Source organism: Jaculus jaculus, chromosome 19, assembly GCF_020740685.1.
Source record: "Jaculus jaculus isolate mJacJac1 chromosome 19, mJacJac1.mat.Y.cur, whole genome shotgun sequence".
NCBI classification, from domain to species: domain Eukaryota; kingdom Metazoa; phylum Chordata; class Mammalia; order Rodentia; family Dipodidae; genus Jaculus; species Jaculus jaculus.
The window spans coordinates 31,782,512-31,803,958 of NC_059120.1; the positions used below are offsets into that span (position 1 = coordinate 31,782,512).

A 21,447-nucleotide genomic window follows, 5' to 3' on the forward strand; every position below is an offset into this window, starting at 1 on the left:
TGCAGGAATGAATTCCAAGAGATAGTAAGAAAGTCAAATCAAGAAATGAAAATGAGGCATGTAGACTTCTGATCAAGATGGCATCTGCTTAACCACACTTCACCTCACCAGGCAATAATAGGGAAGATCTGTGGGTGTTTTCTTTTTGTCAGTAGGCTCTAACAGACCTCCAGTGGAAGGGCATGGAGGGTACAGTAGGTAAACCACCGATTCCCATGTCCTTAGGTAGCTCACTAGTCCCCAAACCACTCAAGTAGCCTTCCCAGCTGTCACTCCAGTTGTCGTGCCACAGACCAGGCTCACTCCTATGCTACATGCAGGATCTATGGGTCCGGGTCAGGTGTTCCTCACCTTTCCATGCACAAACTGGCTCTCATCCCTCTCTCACTCCCACAGCTTTCCTCCCTTTCCTGCCACTAGGACTGCCACCCCATCACTCTGCCCAGGTGCACCACCAGACTCATGTCACAGGGTTTATGCCATTGGGTCTGCACCATTGGGTCCACCTCACAAGGTCCATGCAATCTGGTCTATGTCACAGGATCTACATTGGGTTCATGCTCTCCCATTCCCCTGTGTCATCCCAACTCCTCACTCCACCACCAACCTATAAGTCAGCCCCATCCTATCCCCTCACCTGCCACCCCACCAGCCCACCTGCCTCTAAGACTGTGCATTCTCCAGGCTTCTCTCCTTGCCCCAACACTAAGTCCCCATTGGACCTCCTCCCTCCTGAGCAGCCAGGCATTCCTTGCCATAAAAACCCAAACCTAATCAAATATAAAAGGGAACAATCAGTGAATATGCTTTGAGGCTAAATTACTGCTTCCTCCTGAATTAAAGAAAATTCCCACACAGTGATGGGCAGGCAACAGCACACACACACAAAAAATAACATGTAACATCAAATGGTAGTAATCCCACCAAGGTTGCCTAGTCCCACAATGGAAGTCTATAATCAAAACACAGAAGAGACAACAAGATAAGAATACCAAAATGAAGACACAAGCTATTTGACCCTGGCCAAGCAATTGGCAGAACTTGTAGAAAATCAACAAAAAAACTAAGAATCAAGTGAATACTGTCCTAACTAGGTTGGACCTAATAGAAAAAAACCAGGGGGTCTTCTGAAAAGGAAACTTGATTGAGAAATAGATACTATACAGAAAAAGGCAAGAGAGAATACAAACTAAATTTAAAAATTCCAAACCTCTCTAGAAGACCTCAAGATCAGGGTCAGTCATGTGAAGGACAGAACCTCAGAACTGGAAGACAAGACAGAAGAAACACTTTTTAAGTCCAAAAACTTGAATAAGTTCAAAATTTTTTGTGAACAGAACATGAAAGAACTGTGGGATACCCTTAAACATCCCAACATTCAGATCATTGGTATACCAGAAGAGGAAGAAATTCAGACCAAAGCATGAAGAACTTATTCAACAAAATTATGAAAGAAAACTTTCCCACCCTCTCAAAAGAGAGTCCAATCAAGTTACATGATGCTAACAGAGCTCCAAACAGACTGGACCAAAGGTAAAACTCTCCAATACATATTAACATTAATACTCTAAACAATGAAAACAAACAAACAAAAAAAATCAGCAAGGAGAAACAACACATTACATATAAAAGTAACCCCATCAGAATTACCTCAGGCTTCTCAATGGAAACCCTGAAAGCCAGAAGGGCCTGTAATGGAACACTGCAAAGTCTAAGAACCTATGGCTTCTAACCCAAACTACTGTACCCATCAAAAGTATCCCTCATAATAGATGGTAAAGGAAAAACTTTTCACAGTAAAAGTCAGCTCTACAACTATATAAACATAACACCAAACTGACAGAGAATTCTGGGAATTCTCCACACAGAAGAGTCAAACAACCAACCTCAAGAGCCTATAAGAAGTAGACCTCAATAACCAAACCCAGAGAAGGCTCAAACAACGACAAAGTACAAGGAAACACCAAACCCCATAAAGAACCACAATATGGCAGAGATTAAATCAAACCTCACAATTACTACCCTAAACATTAATGGCCTTAATTCACCCATCAAGAGAAAAATGTTAACAGGTGGATCAGAAAAATGGACCCCTCAATCTGCTATCTTTAAGAAACCCACCTCACCATTAAAGAGAGACACCTCCTCAGGGTGAAAGGGTGGAAAATGATATTCCAAGCAAACAGAAATAAGAAACAAGCAGGCATTGCTATACTAATATTGGATAAAATAAACTTCAAACCAAAAGTAATTAAAGAAGACAAAGAAGGCCACTCCTTTCTCATCAAGAGAATGATCCAACAAGAGGATATCATAATCATCAATCTTTATGCACCAAACTCAGGTGCACCACAATCCATAAAGCAAAACCTACTTGACAACAAAATGGAAATAAACACCAACATCATCATGGTTTGGGACTTCAATACTCCACTATCAGCAGTAGATAGATCCAAACACAAAATCAATAGGGAAGTAAGAGAGCTCAACAACACCATAGATCAACTAGACTTAACAGATACCTACAGAACATTGCACCCAAAATCTATGGAATACATATTCTTCTCAGCAGCTCATGGATCATATACTGGAATCATATACTGAGATCATATACTGGGCCATAAAGCCTGAGAACATATATTTAGGAAAATTGACATAATTTCCTGCATGATATTAGACCACAGTGCTGTGAAACTAAAAATTAACAACAGTTGTGCCAGGAACTCCATCAGTTTCTCGAGACTGAACAACACACTTTTAAACAATAAATGGGTAGTGGATGAAATAAAAAGATGAAATTGCAAACTGGGCATGATTGTGGGTGCCTTTAATCCCAGCACATGGGAGGCAGAGGTAGGAGGATCACTGTGAGTTTGAGGCCACCCTGAGACTACATAGTGAATTCCAACCCTACCATGAAAACAACAACAACAACAAATAAAAATAAAAATAAAAGAAATTGCAAAATTTCTAGAATTGAATAACAATGAGAACACATCATACCAAAACTTATGGGACACAATGAAGGCAGTCCTTAGGGTAAAATTCATTGCATTAAATGCCTTCACAACAAAGACAGAGAGATCTCAAATCAATAACCTATCCATCCATCTAAAGGCATTGGAAAAACAAGAAGAGTCCACCCAGAAAGCTCCAGATGGAAAGAAGTAATCAAGACCAGAGCAGAAGTTAATGAATTGGAAACTGAGAAAAACAATATAAGACAACTGATGAGACAAAAAGCTAGTTCTGTGAAAAAATAAACAAGATTAATAACACCCTGGCCAGTTTGATTAAGAGGAAAAAAGAGAAGCTTCAAATTAACAGAATAAGAAACTAGAAAGGTGTGATCACAACAGACATAAGTGAACTTGGAAGAATCACCAGGTCTTACTTCCAAAACCTCAGCTCCACAAAACTGGATAATCTGGAAGAAATGCATAAGTTCCTGGACACATACCATATACCTAAACTAAACTCAGAGCAGACTAATCTCCTAAACAAACTTAACACACCCATCAAGATTAAAAAGGTAATTAAAAACTTCCCCCAAAAGAAGATTCCAGGACCAGATGGCTTCTCAGCTGAATTCTATCAAACCTTCATGGAACAAGTGAAACCAATTCTTCTCAAACTGTTCCACATTATAAGAGAACAAGGAAAGCTCCCATTTCCATTTTATGAAGCAAATATCACCCTACTAGCAAAACCAAACAGAGCTACAACAACAACAACAAAAACAACTATAGACTTATATCCCTGATGAACTTACACGCAAAGATCCTGAACAAAATCATCACAAACCAAAGTCAACAACACATGAAAAGCATATCCACCTTGATCAAATAGGCTTTGTCCCAAGAAAACAAGGTTGGCTCAACATATGGAAATCTGTCAATAAATAGGCTTAATTACAAAAGCTACATAATCATTTTAGTAGATGCAGAAAAGGCCTTGACAAAATACAACATCACTTCCTGATCAAAATGTTGGAGAGAATAGGCATGGTCAGTTTATACCTCAACATAGTAAAGATAGTATATAAAGCTCCTAAAGCCCAAATAATACTTAATGGGGAAAGACCCAGGGAATTCACATTGAGATCTGTCTGGTACAAGACAGGGGTACCCATGATCATCTCTGCTCTTTAACATAGTACTAGAAGTCTTAGCCCAAGCAATATGACAGGAGAAAGAAATAAAAGGGATACAGATTGGAAAAGGAGAGGTTAACTTAGCCCTATTTGCAGATAAAATGATTGTATACATCAGTGACCTGAGAATCACCATCTCAAAACTCTTAAAGGTGATTAATTCTTCCAGCAAAGTATCAGGATACAAAATCAATGCACACAGACACACACACACACACACACACACACACACACACACACACACACACACATCAGTAGCCTTTCTATATGCAAAGGACAAAGATACAGAGAAAGAAGTTAGTGACATTGTCCCACTTTCCATAGGAACAACAACAACAAAATACCTTAGAATAACACTACACAGTATGTGAAAGACTTATATAATGAAAGCATAAAAACACTGCAGAAAGAATTGAGGAGGACATGAGAAGATGGAAAGACTTCCCATGTTCCTCGATAGGCAGAATTAACATTGTAAAAATGACAATCCTAATGGAAGAAAAAAATCAGAGGAACTTTTCATGATATAGGAATGGAAAAGACTTCCTTAACAAAACCCCAGTAGCTCAGGAACTTAAACAATCATCCACCGGGGTCTCATGAAGCTAAAATGTTTTTTCACAGACATTCTATAAGCAAAGCCAACTACTAAAAAAGTTAGCTATACAATTACCAACCTTACTGGGCATTAATCCTAAAATCCTAAAAGTTCCATGCCTCAGTTCAGAGATATTTGCTCATTTTATCAATCATGTTTATGGATTCTCAATTCATAATAGCTAAGAACTGAAATCAACCCAGATGTCCATCAATGGATGAATGGATAACCAAGATGTAGTATATTTGCACTGTGGAATTCTAATCAGCAGTTAGAAAAAAATGACACAATGAAATATGTAGAAAAATTGTTAAACTTGGAACAGATCATACTCTGTGAATTTACCCAATCACAGAAGGACAATTATCACATGGACTCACTTATCTGTGGCTCCTAACCTCAATGATGCTGACATCCCTGGTAGGCATCTTGAGGGCCAGATAATTGGGAGGGTAGGGCTTGAGGGGAAGGCAAGAGTGGAAGGGGGAGACACAAAACTGAACCCAAGTGGAACTGGCACCATAAAATCCTGTATACTGGAAGATAGACTAAAGTTGAACCATCATGTGTACCTTAGAGGGAACACCTGAATCAAAGTCTGGACAGGGTGAGATAAAGCCTAACCTTAATTCTCTCACTTCTTTTATTACTATTTTTTTCTTTCTTTTTCATATTTTCTCTTTCTTCTTGTTTTTCCCTTGGCACTGGCCTGTAACCTCTAGTACCAAGATGTGGTTAACACCAACAATGAGCTGTTGATCAGAAATCTATAAGGTTTCCCAAAAGAAAACAGACTTCTGTCAGAGCACTTGATTACCTACCAGAGGTTAATGGTAAGACCGTACTGCTGAAGACACCATATGCTATTGGTACCTAACATGGAGAGACCTGGCTAGAATCTGGAAGAGAGCCAGTCTCCAGACAGTTAGCTCACCTAGTGCTAGGAGGCCTACTGGGGGAAATGGCCAACATCTTTCAAGCAATTTCAGGTCTAAGCTATTTAGAAGCAAACAACCTGATGTGATGCTCACACAAGTACAATAGTGGCATACAGCCATGGTGGGTAACCGCTAACAGATCATTTTATTGGAAAGAAACCCATATCTGGAACTGGGGAAAAAATAGTCAGAATCATATCTAGATGAGTTTATTCTCCAATATCAAGCTCCCCAATCTTGGGCTAGAAGAGGGCCTATACCCATTAAATTATCTCTGAATTAATAATGACTATTCCATTTAACCTTGAGCTGACCTCACTCTCCATTGGAGAATCTGCTTCTATTTTTCATATGGAAGCAGGACCTGAGGAGAGAAACAGCCCATCACACTTCACCAGGACCCCAGTTGAAACCATAGAAGAACTGGGGAAATGAGCAAGAGTGCTGTTTTCTCTGTAAACCTGATATCAACACAAGGGTGAATGAGATAGACACTGCTGACACTCAACTCCTATCAAACCAGAGATCCAAAGATCCAGAGGCTCCTAAGAACCCATCACTGAAGTAGAACTAAAATGAACCCAACATGGCTCAGAGAATTTCATGGAAGAGAGTGTGAAAAGATTGTTAGAGCCCCAAGTTGGGACATCATACACAGAGACATTGCCTCTTCCCCATAACTGATGGCTACCCCCACAATGCATGACCCACAATCCCCATGGGGATAACTGGCATCCCCAATGAGAAGGGAGGCAGGGATGAGGGTAAGCATGGTACCAATAAGTGCTGTTTACATACTATGTCCATAACTAATAAAAAAAAGAAAAGAAATGAAAATGGAATGGGTGTGGTAGCATATTCCTTAATCCTAGCACTTGGGAAACAGAGGTAGGAGGAGGATCAGTTTCAGTTAAAGGCCACCCTGAGTCAGCTTGAGCTAGAGCATGACCCTACCTCAAAAAATAAAAAAATAAAAAAAAAAGAAATGAAAATGGAATTCAAAAACAGGTTGGAAGTGCTGGCAAAAAACTTAATGTAAAACAAAAATGAAATAACTCATTTTAAAAGATCCTAAGCAAGTCTCACTAACAGATCATGTGAAAGACTTACTACTGTGCTTGAAGACAAGAAAAAAGAAATAATCTAGGAGTACGAAATCAATGTCAAGTTAAAAAATATGTGAACAGAACATGAGACAAATATAATTTTAAAAAGACCAAACATGCATATCATGGATATACTATAAAGGGAAAAAACTTAATAAGGCTTAGAAAACATCTTCAACAAGAAAAATTTCCTAATCTTAGGAAAGAGAGACATATCCAGGGACAGAAGACCAAATACACAGGACTGAAGAAGGTTCCCATGTCACATTAGATCATATATTAGGACACAACACAGAAAACAGAGAGTACTCAAAGCTACAAGAACAGAATAGCTTATCAAAATCAAGCCCATCAGAATTACTTCTGACTAATCAACAGAAACTCTAAAAACCAGAAGGTCTTGGAATGGAATATTACAAATATTGAAAGACCATGGCTATCAACCCAAACTACTATACCCAGCAAAATCTATCATAATATAAGGTGGGAAAACTTTCCATGATGTAAGCTACCTTTATGGATATTTGAGCACAAAGATGTTCCATGCAGTAATATCTAGAATTATGCAGAGAATTCTGCATGAAATATTTCACAGAAATATTTTTCATTAGTAAACAAACATACTCAAGGATACAGGAAGGAAAAAAAAATAATCAAAACTGGAACAGATGTGAAAGCAAATGATGATAAAGAAAATACAAAATTCCAAAAGCCTTCAATTTGGCAGGGATTGATTCACATTGCTCAATTAAAACTGTGGACATCAATAAAATCAACTCTCCAATCAAAAGACACAGGTTAATAGACTGGATCAAAAAACTGTATCCACCCATTTGCTGTGTATAAGAAACCCACCTTACCTTCAAAGATAGAACCTCAGGGTTAAAAGATGGAAAAAGATATTCCAAGCAAACAGAAATAAGAAACAAGCAGGTGTGGCTGTACTAATATCTGACAAGACATGAGTAACCAAAAGAGATAAAGAAGGCCACTCATACTCATTGAGGAACAATTCAAAAAGAAGATATTTCAATCATAAACTTACATGAACAAAACACAGGTGAATCAAATTATATAAAGGAAAATCATTCAATCAGAAATAAATCCCAACACAATAATAGTGGTATAATTTCACACACCACTATTATCAATAGACAGATCATGAAACAGAAAATCAACAGAGAAGTAATGGAGCTAAACAATACCATAGATCAAATGGCCTTAAAAGACATTTACAGGGCTGGAGAGATGGCTTAGCGGCTAAGCGCTTGCCTGTGAAGCCTAAGGACCCCGGTTCGAGGCTCGGTTCCCCAGGTCCCACGTTAGCCAGATGCACAAGGGAGCGCACGCATCTGGAGTTCGTTTGCAAAGGCTGGAAGCCCTGGCACACCCATTCTCTCTCTCTCCCTCTGTCTTTCTCTCTGTGTCTGTTGCTCTCAAATAAATAAATAAATAAATAAAAATTTAAAAAAAAAGACATTTACAGAACATTCCACCCAAACTTTACAGAATACACATTCTTTTCAGCATCTCATGAAATTTTCTCTAAAATACACCATATTAGGATATAAAGCAAGTATCCACATATTCCAGAAAATAGATATAAGTCCCTGTATTATAACTGACCATAATGCAATAAAGCTAGAAATCAACAAGAGAAGCAACAGAAAATACACCAGCTTCTAGAGATTGACCAACTCACTATTAAACAATGAATGGTAGTTGAAGCAACAAAAGAGGAAATTAAAAAACTCCTATAACTGAATGGAATTAAAAACCCAACATACCAAAACTTACGGGACATGATGAAGGCAGTCCTAAGAAGGATGTTTATAGCTCTAGGTACCTACATTACAAAAATATAGAGACTTGAAATAACTTACTGATCCATCTAAGACCTGGAAAAATAAGAACAATTTAAAACAAAGTACCTGAAATAAAGAAATAATCAAGGTCAGAGCATAAATCAATGAATTGGAAGTTAAAAGAAAAATTTAAAAATGATGAAACAAAGCTGTTTCTTTGGAAAAATAGACAGGACTGATAAATCTCTAACAAAAGTGATCAAAAGAAAAGGAGAGAAGACTAATCAACAAGATTAGTGATAAGAAACAAGATGCTCCAACAGTTTACTAATGAAAATTTTAGAATCATCAGGACATATTTCAAAAATTTATATTCCTCAAACTTAGAACATCTGGAAGAAATGGACTAACTTCTTTACTCATACTGCCTACCAAAACTAAATCTTGAAGAGATAAATTACCTGAATAGAGATATAACAACTAATGTATTTGAAAAGTAATTATGATCCTTCCAACAAAAATATAACTAGTCCCAGATGAATCACTGTTGAATTTATCAAACAATTATTGAAGAACTAAAACCACTTCTCCTCAAGTTCTTTCACACAATGGAAAAGTTTGTAATGCTCCCTGACTATGAAGCTGGCATTACACGAATATTAAAACATGGTAGAGATAAAACAAGAAAAGAAAATTATAGACCAATTTCCCTGACAAACAGAGATGCAAAAAAACTCAATAAATTTCTTCCAAATCAAGCACACATCAAAAATATCATCCACCTTAGCCGGGCGTGGTGGTGCACGCCTTTAATCCCAGCACTTGGGAGGCAGAGGTAGGAGGATCGCTGTGAGTTCAAGGCCACCCTGAGACTCCATAGTGAATTCCAGGTCAGCCTGGGCTAGAGTGAGACCCTACCTCGAAAAACCAAAAAAAAAAAAAAAAATATATCATCCACCTTGATCAAGTAGGTTTCATCCCAGGCATACAGGGATGGTTCAACATACAGAAATCAATTAAGGTATTATATCACATAAATAGACTTAAAAGGACAGGAATTTCCTTATCATTTTAACAGATGCAGAAAAGGCCTTTGAAAAAAATACAATATCCCTTCATGATAAAACACTGGAGAGACTAGGGGGTGGAGGGATCATATTTAAACATAATAAGGGCTCTATACAACAGAGTTAAGGTCCATATCATGTTAAATGAAGGAAAAACTTGAAACATTTCCACTAATGTATGGAACAACACACACAAGGGTACCCACTCTTACCACTACTACCAACATAGAACTGACAGTCTTCGATAAAGTAATAAGACAGGAGAAATAAATAAAGGGGATACAAAGTGGAAATGAAGAAGTCAAGCTAGCCCTATTTGTAGATGATAGGATTCTATATATAAGTGACCCAAAAGACTTCCCCAAAACTCCTAGAAGTGCTAAGTCCTTTCAGTAATGTGGCAGGGTATAAAATCAACCCACAAAAATTAGTAGCCTTTGTACATTCCCATGAGAAATAAATCAGGGAAACAATACCATTTACAATAGCTACAAAAAATTAAATATTCCTAACCAAGGAAGTGAAAGACATCTACAAGGAAAACATTAAAAAATAAGAAAGAAATTGATTTAACAAAGGAAGGAGTATATGGGTGAGAACAAGGGTACATACCAGGAAATTGTTTACCTCCACTTCTTCTTCCCCAAACCCAGAAGTCATTAGAGGGAATACTGCTGTCATGGCTAGTCTAAAAACCAGTTCTAGGAAAATGGCAACAGAGACTATGGTCACTCAAAACTCATAAAAACAGAGATCCAGAGTTTACAGTGAAACAACACTAAATCATGTCTCATCTTGCCCACCGAGACTCAGGGAGTATCATGGAAGAGGGTACTGAAAAACTGTAAGAGTCTCAGGGTGGGTGGGAATATCCTGATGCACTGTATTTCCCCCATCCCTGCAGAAACTGACTGAGGCCTCTCAATGAATACTAAAATCCCCACAGAAGACTCTCAGTAGAATTGGTGCAGGAGAGTGGGAATCTATGTATGCAACCTTTTATAAAAAAATTATAAATAAAAAGAAAGAAATTGAGGAAGAAATAAGATGGAAAGACCTCTCACAATCATGTATCTGAAGAATCAATACCATGAAAATGGCCATCCTACAAAAAGAAATTATATAGATCAAAGGAAATTCCAACCAAAGTTTTAGCAACATTCTTCACAGAATTAGAAAAATATAGTCTCAAAATCCATATGAAAGCCCAAAAGACCTCAGATAGCCAAAAATATTTTTAGCAAAAGGAATACTATCAGGGTATCTTTGTGCATGATTTCAAGATATACTACAAATCCATAATTACAACATCATGGTAATGGCATAAAAACAGACACATAGATCAATGGAATAGGATAGAAGATCTGAGTATAAGTTCTAGTAACTACTGCTACCTGGCAAAGAGACAAAATATTCACACTGGAGAAATTGTCAACAAATAGTGCAGGAAAAAATTAGATAACCACATGAGGAAGAATGCCTCGTGATGCTCTTCTCTCACCCTGCACAAAAATAAAATCCAAATGGATCAGGTCCCTCAATATAAGACCTGAACCTCTAACAGGACTAGAAGGAAAAAAAAAAGGAAAATCACCGTAAGATATAGGTGACCACAGTAGTTCAGAGAATTAGACCAGCTCTCAACTATTGGGTTCTCATGAAATTTAAAAGCTATTGACAGGCATGGTAGTACAGTTAGAAGGAAGAGGTAGGAAGATCGTTGTGAGTTTGAGGCCAGTCTGAGACTACATAGTGGAACTCCAGGCCATCCTGGGTTAGAGCAAGACCTTATGTTGAGAAGAAAAACAAACAAGCAAACAAAAAGCTATCTGCAAATAAAGAAACCATTAGCAATGACAATAGACAATTTACAGGATGGGCGAGAATTTTCATTAGCTATTCATCTAACAGAGGTTTAATCTCTGTAATATACAAAGAACTAAAAAAAAAAAAAAAAAAAAAAAAACCTAAACAATAAGAAATTAATCAATCCACTCAAAAATGGGGCAGGGAGCTGACCAGAGAATTTTCAAATAAAGAAATACAAATGGCCAATAAATATCTAAAAGGATTTTCAGCATATTTAGACTTCAGAGAAATGCAAATTAAAATGACCTTGAGATTGCATCTTACTCCAGTCAGAATAGCTATCATCAGAAAAAAAAATTGATGACAACAAATGCTGGTGAGGATGTGAGGAAAGAGCAGCCTTCATCGACTGTTGGTGTGATTGCAAATTTGTACAGCCACTATGGAAATCAGTAGGGAGGCTCCTCACAAATCTAAAAGCAGATCTACCATTTGATGCAGTTCTACTGCTCCTGGGCATTATACCCTAAATACTCTACCCTTTATTACAGAGATGCTTGCTCAGTGATGAGATAATGAAATTTACAGAAAAATGGATGGACTTGGAAAATGTTATACTAAGTGAGGTTACACAGGCTCAGAAAGACAAATGCCACATTTTCCCTTTCACAGGTGGTTCCTAACATGGAACACATTAATTTGTTTATAAGATGTAGTATTGGCAAGGCACTAGAATGAAGCTAGGACAAATAGGAAATGAGGAGGGATAAGTGGGGACAGAATAAAGGTGTGGAAGGGTACTGGGAGAGTGGAAGGGTAGAATCACAAAACTACTAATAGCATGAGTCAGTGCCATAGAAATGTTCATCCTGCTTATCATAATAAAAGATAAATTTCTTAATATTGGGTGGGGATATAGTTGGGACAGAAGTACTCTGTGGGAAGTGGAGAAAGTTTAACCATAAAACCATAGGGTAAATCCCAGTGCTAGAAATGTATTAATCTTTACAGTGAGATAATGGCCAAGGAGGCTCATGAGGCCCCCAAACAATACAGACCATTGCCAAAGCACTTGGTTCCCCACCAGATCTAAATAGTAAGACTAATGATGAAGATACCACAAGCTATGGTCATAGGATATTGAGAGATCATGCTGGCACTAAGAAGGAAGCCAGATCCCTGATAGTGCTGCAAAGTGTTATACAGGATAAAGGTCACTAATAGTGTGAAAAAACTGAGGCTCCTGTAAACTGAAAAATCAACTAGATGGACAAGATATGCACACTTATGCAATAGTGGCACACAGGTTATGGGGTAATCAATTTTTCTCTGATTGGCTATGATATCTTCTCAGTGGAAGAAAATTCATACCTGGTACTGAGAACCAAGTCAGAAGCCTATGGATAATAAGGTCATAAGCTCTCCAGGGGTGTGTGTGGGGGAACAGAGCTCCTACTATTTTTTGGTTAAGATTACAGGGTATGAGTGTAAAAAAATTTTTTAATGACTATGCTTATCCCCTTTGATCCATACTACTCTCACTCTTGGTTAGAAAATCTGCTTTTTACAGATGGTGGTGAATAGACAGAGACCCAAGATCCATCAGTACAACAATAAAAGAATTCCAACTCCTAGCACAAGAAGAAACATCTCCATCACATATTCCAGGTCCCAGGAGACATGGAGGAAGAAGCAGCTTAAACATGAATGCTGCTAGCCTGAGAACCTCCTCCAGGTAGATGGAGGTAGATACAGAGGAGACTCAAAAATCATTAGAGCAGCTGGGCATGGTGGTGCACGCCTTTAATCCCAGCACTTCGGAGGTAGAGTTAGGAGGATTGCCATGAGTTCGAGGCAACACTGAGACTACATAGTGAATTCCAGGTAAGCCTGAGCTAGAGTGAGACCCTACCTTGAAAAACAAAAACAAAACAAAACAAGAAATCATTAGAGCAGAAATTCAGAGGCTGCAGAGAGAATAACACTTAAAGAAAACCTATAACTTGCCCCCTAAGGCTCAGGGAATATTGCAAAAGAGTGGAAAGGAAGATTTAGTAAGCACAGAATGGGAACATGTACTCTGAGGCATTGTCTTCTCCACAGAGATTGACTGCTGCAATCATGATCCCACAGGGAATATTGATAATCCCACTGAAGAGTGCCCTCAGTGGAATGAGGCACGGGAGAGGGAACATAAGAGTATAACATAATGGGAATATGGCTAATATGTAATATGTTCACACATATGTTAATATAGTAAAGTTCACAATCAATTTTTTTTAAAAAAATGAATCTCTGAATATTTCAGATATATCAACATTAATTGACTTTCTTTGTCAAGAAGATCTACCTTTCAACCAAGGGCTATGCCCATCATATATTTTCCAGGTATCTGAGCTATTGAATTTATAAACTCTGGCCACTAACTTATTTTCAGTCATATTCACATCTTATTTGCTAATCTTGGTGTTTGTTGTTTGGCTATGGCTTATGTGAATTATGAAAACACCAGTTATAGGTCTTTGCAAGCAGCATGAGAGAAAAGTAGTCAACACTCTCTTTGGCAGTTGCTACAATGAAAGCCTACAATTCTATCCATGGAAAAGATGAAAACTATAATGGGACAATGATGGATTTGGGGGATACGTATAAAAGGACAAAAGGACATTTTAATAAAAAAGGAAGTGGAAAACTTTTCTTCAAACAGATCAAACAAACAAACAAGCAAACATATTTAGCTATTGCCTGTTCTCTTACCCTCAGTTTACCTGAGGAAATTAATTAGAGAAGTAAAATGACTCATCTAAATGTACACAAATTATTAGGAAAATACAAAGAAATTTTGATCATCAAAAATAAAAGTTTGAAGGGTTGGAGAGATGGCTAGCAGTTCAGGCATTTTCCCATGAACCCCAAGCACCCAGGTTTGCTTCCTCTGTACTCATGTAAGCCAGATGCACAAATGTTGCACATACATCTGGAATTCCTTTGCAGTGGCCAGAGGTCCTGGCATGCTCATTTTCTTGTTCTACCTCTTTTTCTTTCTCTATTCATCTCTCTTCCTTTCTCTCTCTCAAATACATACATACAATAGAACATTTAAAAGAAAACATTAAAAAAACAATAGTTAAAAACATGAGCTTGTTTAATTATTTCTCTTGTCTTATAATTGTTTCTTTATGGTAAGGTTGTTTATGAGGTACTTTGTTCAGGTTTACAGAGGATACAAGAGTACTAATAAGGTTAAAATCTAAGATCACATATGTGTTGGCCTTAACATGGCGCATTTGTTGTTTTAACACTCTTATTTGAGATATTGTTCATAAGGTAGTAGTATCTCTATAGGTAATCTTCATACCAGTTTTGATTTTTGTCAGTTGTGTTGAAATTTTTTACTCTTTGGTTGTAGTTAGAAGAAATGGAAAGGCACATACAAAACTCATTATTAACAATAAAAGTCCTATTGACTAAGTGAGGGAACCAGGAATCTAAATCATATTCTGGACACAAGGATTTTTTTCTAGTCTCATGTCCCCTTAATTTTCCTGTATTTTTATCCTGCCTCAAAAAGTAGAAGTGACCTTTGCTGTCTATATGTGTTTGTGACCATTGAAAGCCTACTGTAGAGGAAATGGGGAATGGGTACAAGTCTTGGAGCATACAAGATTTGCTGTGTACTTTCTACTTCCTGAAACTTATTTATTGTTTAAAATAGTGAAAAAAGTGGAAGCCAGGAAGGTGGTACATGCCAATAATCCCAACACTTAGAAGACAGGAGCAGGAAGATGGAGAAGGCTAAGCTGGCTTGGGCTTCACAGCAAGACCCTATCTCAAACAGACAAACCAACCAAAATGAACTGGAAAAAATAGTGAACTGCTGGCATCAATACATATTTTCAACAGTAGGTTGATTTTATAAATTGTCCACTCATGACACATTGTTATATATAAGAGAATCATATATATTGAGACAAAACTATGTGTCTAATATATTGTTAAATAAAAAGGAAAATTACAAAATATTATATACAATTTTAAGTACAGAAAGGTTTACTTGTATTAATAAGTATAAAATATTAACATTTGTGATTATAAGGAAATTAGGGATGATTTTAATATGTTTAGTTTAGGTATATTTTATAAGTTTACCTGCAGTGAACACATATTGTTTATACAGTGAGGTCAAGAATCACTTAAGAGGAAATATTTATGTGATGGCTAACCTTGGTTGTCAGTGTGATGAGATTTAGAATCACCATGAAAACAAATTTCTCAGTATGTCTATGAGGCATTTTCTAGACTTGGTTAATTGAACTTGAAAGACACAGTCTAAATGTGGGTGACATCATTCCATGGATTGGAATCCTGGGCTACATAAAAAGGAGAAAGCTAATTGATCATCAGCACTCATCACTCTGCTTCCTGACTGAACACACAATGTAAACAGCTGCTTCCTGCTCCTGCTGCCACTTTCCTGGCCATGGTGCATTGTAATCTCAAACTGCGAACCAAAAGAACCCCCTTCCTTAAATTGCTTTTGTTAGGTTTTTGGTCACAGCCATGGGAAAATAACTGACACACTGTGATAAAAGAGAATAATGCACCAAATTGTACAAAGGCCTAAATGGGTCACACACAAACATCCCCTCTGACATCATCCTACTTACTGACGCAGGAACTTCATCAAGCTGTCGTCCACCATGGTTGGAAACAAAGATACCCTGGACGTTGTGCTTTATTGCTAACTCTGCATCCTCTTTTGTCAGAATCCCTTTAAGGATGATGGGTAATCGAGTTATAGTCTGAAGCTGGGAGAGATCCTTCCAACAGAAAGATGCATTTATGGAAGATAACTGAACACGTGAGGAAATTCTCTGTGGAGATTAAAAAACTGAACTTTATTCCTGAACTTTTAAACTATTCCTTGACTGATTGACCCACTTGAAAGGTGAGACACATGTGGAGCACTGTGGTTTATAAGTTTGAAAAGAGGAGTAACAAAATCAGTACTGCTATTATGTCCTCCCAAAAACAAAGTGTGTACAAAGTAATTTATACTACAACAGCTTATTTATTGACTGTTAATCGTGTTCTTGCTCATCAATAAGCTGGAATCTGGGGATATATGACACATACAACAGAATTTATACTTTAAAAAAATTCAGTTTAGTAAGTGAGATGAATAAGCAAAAGTACCTATAGGTCAGTTTTACATTTTATGGTTGAGAGACACATAAAAGGACCTAAACAGCACTTCAATAAAATCAGATATCACCCACCATCTACCTGTGGCTCACAATATATACCACTATATATAAATATAAAATATTATATAAATATGTATAGATATATCACTTCATGATATAAATTTTAATGCACATCTTTCTGTGGACACACACAGTTGTATCACAACTGCTCTTGGCTAAAAAGCTATCATTACCATGTCTTCTATAGCCAGATTCTATCTTTTCATATCTTTCTGTTTCAGGGGCATAACTGTAGGAATTTAATGAAGGAAGGACAATATAACATAGGAAATGTTGGTTGACTCTAGTTTACCTTCAAGTTCCTACAAACATCCTTCTCAGGGCTCTCCAATCTGCCAGCATCCAGGCCAAGCATGGTGACAGTTTGGGCAGGTCCAGGAGTAGTATTTGGTCTTATGGTTATGTTTTATCTAGAAACTCTGGGCAACAGGAACCAGATCTGTTTGTTGGACCACTGCATCCCTGAGTCAGCCACAGTAGGGAACTTAACTGGTAAATTCTTATAGAAAGGAAGACAGGAGCAAAGGAGAGGAGGAAATGCACCTCTTTGATGACTGTGTGAATAGTTTCCTACCTCTTCAGGTGACCGAAGATCCTTGAGCATTAACTTTGCCTCCAAATTCAGTTGGTTTCTAATGTCACGCCTCCTTTTGCCAATTACAGGTGCATCTACAGTGATCACCAAAGCTTTGAAACCTAGGGCTTCTGCCCTCTGGACCATTTGTTTGTTTAGCTCCCAGTCTGACTGCACATAGAGTTGGAACCACCGGAGTCCTTTGGGGGCAGTAGCAACAATGTCTTCGAGGGTACAGCTAGCATATGTGCTAGTGACATAGCAGATGCCGGCTGCCTGAGCAGCTGCAAAGCAAAGGATATCATTCAGTTTGGAGGACAGAGGTCTTACGAGCTCGGGTAAATAGCCCTAGGAATCTGTGGTGCCTCTGGACACTGAAGATGCTTGACTTTGTTCTGCTTCCCTGTAAGGCAGGGATAAGAGATGGCCTGATTATTAGACTGAGAGGCTTAAAGCTTTCTTATGTATAACCTGTCTTTTGATTTCTGTTCCCCATAATAGAATGTTGCTTGCTAGAGATATTGTTTAATCCCCAGAGCTACCACTGGGTATATTATAACTTTCAGACACAAAAGCAAGCCTCTCATGAATTCCTTAAGAAAACAGAAGGGAATTGGAAGATGGAGATGTTATTTCAGTGGGAAAGGCTGAACTTCCTAGTAAAAAAAAAATCACACAATACCTGAAATCAGAAGAAAGCTAGTTGTTGTTATTGTTATTATTATTATTGTTATTATTATTTTATTTATAAAATGGAGACAGTAGTAATATTCATCTTTTATGGACAGACTAAAATTACTGTATGTTATCCCTTAAGTTGAAAAGTGATGGACTGCACAAATGCTAGTGATAAGTAGTTGTTGAGGATGATGGTGGCAATGGAGTTGTTTTCATTACTGCTACTGAATCACACATGCTTCATTTCCTACTTCATTAGTGCAGTATGCGTCTCCAGTCATCTATTACCCATGGCCAAAGAATTTTTCCTAATCAAAATTAATATTGTTAATACCTCAAAATCAATTAGAGATGGCTCATTCTTTGGCTCTACTCCAAGTTAATACATTTATATCTGTGAAGATTTAATATGCTAATAATATCCATATATGCTATTAATATTACAACCCAGTTTTATCTGTTTATATCTCTAAACTCTAGAATATTTAGATTCATTCTTTTTGGTATTATGGAATCAAAGTAAAAAACCATTGAGAATTCCTGTGAACTAACCAAGACAGATTTTTGCCTGAAGTAAAAATTATAGAGTCCTAAGAATATTTTCCGTCTCGTCCTTTCTCATTATTATTATTATTATTATTATTATTATTATTATTATTACTCTTGATATTGGTATTGGTAGAGGACATAAGGAGAGAGTGAGAGCTACTAGGAAGGAGCCACACTCACAAGACTAAGCTGATAAATGCTATCAAAGTGAAGGAGAGTGGAACAAATCGACAAAAGCAACTACTAAGGTCCAGTGTTAGAATGTAGCATCATGATTTTCTCTTCATCTTAAATTAAGGGACTCAACATTCAGCTCCATCTCATATTCATAATGCTCCAGAGAGCCATATTCTTGGGGCAATATGTGGCATCTCGCTTTGGGGCATCCTTTCTCCTTCAAGTAGTGTGCTTCAGAAGGCACAGCACTTTTCTCCTGTGGAATGACTTGGGATTTTGGCATTCTTCACCATCAGTACTTCTTCTACTGTAATTATGTCATTATGGGTAATGGGTGTTCTCTCAGTCATATGTGAGAAGGTACACAAATTTGCTTTCAGAATTCCCTTTTAAACGTTTTGTTTATTTATTGGCAAGCAGGTGAGAGGGAGTGCGGGTGGGGGGGGGGGAAGAGAAACAGACTGGGCATGCCAGGGCCTTCAGCCACTACCAATGAACTCCAAATGCATCTAAACATCTGCCTTTATGTGGGTACTAGGGAACTGAACATGGCTTGTTAGGTTTTGCAGGAAAGCACCTTAACCACTGAGCCATCTCTCCAGCCCCAAGCATTCCCCTTTCTACTGCCACACAGACTTTTGTCCCTAAGGTCCTTTGATAAGAAGTCCTGGGGTTTCCTGCCACTTCTCTGAGGGTGACCTAATGTACATTTATAGCCATCTGTAAAAGGATTTTGAGGTGAGGGTTTGTTCATACCTCTAGCTGTGCTCATTTCTCCATCAGGCCAGGCCATACAGTGGAATGCCGTGGGTGAAATACAAATGGGGGCACTGATCTCCTCCCCTTGGACTGTGGTCCTGGTGTCCACTTTTGATACATCTCTCAGATATCTGGGACGGAGGCGGATTCTGTGCTAGACCATAAAGTGGAATTATTCTCCAGCATGGCGATGCTTTCTGGAGCCCAATTCCCAGTGGAGATTGAAGTCAGACAGGGCTCTTTAAAGCATTGTTGGGTTTAATTGACTGATCCTGAATAAGCAGTATAGATCCAGGAAAATACCAACCGTTAGGAAGTCATGTCCCACATCCCATTCTACATTAGCTCAGGCCTTTCTCAGCCATTTATTGCACCATGATCCACACAGTTCCTGCCTCTTAGGAGTCTTTGTCTTGCCCTGCTTCCCTGTTTAGACTTAGTGTTTGAACAGCTTAATTTATACTTTATAGCAAAGGACTAGACAAGAAAAGAAGTAGGCAGGAAGCCCAGGTTTGTTCCTTTTCTAATTAGAAATAAGTCTCAGAAAGAAATAAAAGGCCAGCAAAAGAGAACAAATCTTTGAAAACCATCAGCTTTTCCCCCCAAGATGATAATTTTTTTTTCTAGTTAGGATTTTGACTCTTTGACTAATATACTGCCTTATAAAACTATTCTGTAGTTTTCTGGAGGCAAAAATGAGAAGTGTCATCATCTAGTGAGCTCTCAACCAGGAAAACTTAGCAAAAGAACAGAAAGAATGTAGATCGAACTTTTTAAATGCTGCCATGTTGTCTTTCCATGTGATGCCTTCATCAGCTTCTCCTTCAATAAAATCCCATGTTGACTTAGACAGCCGCTCCCGTGCATGAGCCTGAAAGTCTGTCAAACACACGAAGGACATTTCTGGACCTTTAGAAAATCAAACCAAATCAATTTGAGTAAATAGCTTGAAGGGGGGAGCCACAGTATGATGATCCTTGATCACCCTGTGCTTTTAAATTCAATCAGCTCAATATACTGATCCTAAGCCAAAAGTATTCTATTGTTTCACCTCCGTTCCTAAGATCTGGTTATTTGGTCTTTTAAATGCCTATCATGTCTGTCTTCTCTGCTCTTCATACATTGTTTTGGATCTAGTTGAGGTCTCACTACCCCTTAAGAAATTATTTTAAAATATATGTTTATCTCTTGTCTCCAGATCCAATTTTCATCCTACCACATACAACTCTAGGCACTAAGTCTTCATGAGATTCCTTAGTAGATGACTTTATACATGTGCTATGACATCTTGGCACCAGGGAAGTTAAGTGCATGCTGCTTAACTCTGACTTTAGAACCTTGTTTCCTTTAGACTTTTCCCTCTGAAGGTTTTCCCCTTTTGGCTAATTTTGCTTTGTATCTTTGCACTGCAGTGTCACGGCTTCTTTTATGTGCTGAGTCCTGTGATTTATCCCAGTAAAGCAGCAAACCTAGGTCCACCCTTATATTTGTTCCTTGGGCTTTAGGATAGCGCATAACACCAAATTGCTGTTTATAAATAATCTTTCCTTAACTCTATCTCTTCTTTATTATATGACAACATTCCACCAGATGTCAATATTGACACATTAAATGTTCACAGAAATGCACAGAAACTTCACAAATATTTTGTGTAATCCAAGACACATGGCTCAGATTCATTCAGAATTATCTGATTGTAGTAGTGTTGGATTATGTACTTTGAAGACTGCTTGAAAATCATTAACTCCAACATCTCTATGAAACCAAAAAAATCACGTTTTTATACTGTTTTCTTTTTTTGCATGTGGTGTGTGTGTGTGTGTGTGTGTGTGTGTGTGTGTCATATGTGCATTGGCACATATGTGTGTGGGTGCACATGTGTGTTGTGTTATGTGTGTAGAGGCCAAAGGTCAGCATCAGATGTCTCTATTTCTCTTCACATTGTTTATTGAGACAGGGTCTCTTAC

The 21,447-nt window shown here is 37.8% G+C and overlaps 2 protein-coding genes across 2 annotated transcripts in view; both read right to left on the bottom strand.

Moving 5' to 3' along the window:
• The window catches only part of LOC123456024 (3 beta-hydroxysteroid dehydrogenase/Delta 5-->4-isomerase type 1-like), a 57,965-nt gene that overhangs the window by 28,081 nt on the left and 8,437 nt on the right, over positions 1 to 21,447 (bottom strand). The window lies entirely within an intron of this gene.
• Hao2 (hydroxyacid oxidase 2) overlaps positions 1 to 21,447 on the bottom strand; it is a 35,810-nt gene that overhangs the window by 5,935 nt on the left and 8,428 nt on the right. The window contains exons 2-5 of the mRNA XM_004667493.2: positions 20,251 to 20,389; positions 19,478 to 19,629; positions 17,318 to 17,601; positions 16,144 to 16,350 (exon numbers count right to left, since the gene is read on the bottom strand). Of these exons, the coding sequence (XP_004667550.1) occupies positions 16,144 to 16,350; positions 17,318 to 17,601; positions 19,478 to 19,629; positions 20,251 to 20,381 (774 nt within the window). The 5' untranslated portion in view covers positions 20,382 to 20,389. The remainder of the gene's footprint in view (positions 1 to 16,143; positions 16,351 to 17,317; positions 17,602 to 19,477; positions 19,630 to 20,250; positions 20,390 to 21,447) is intronic.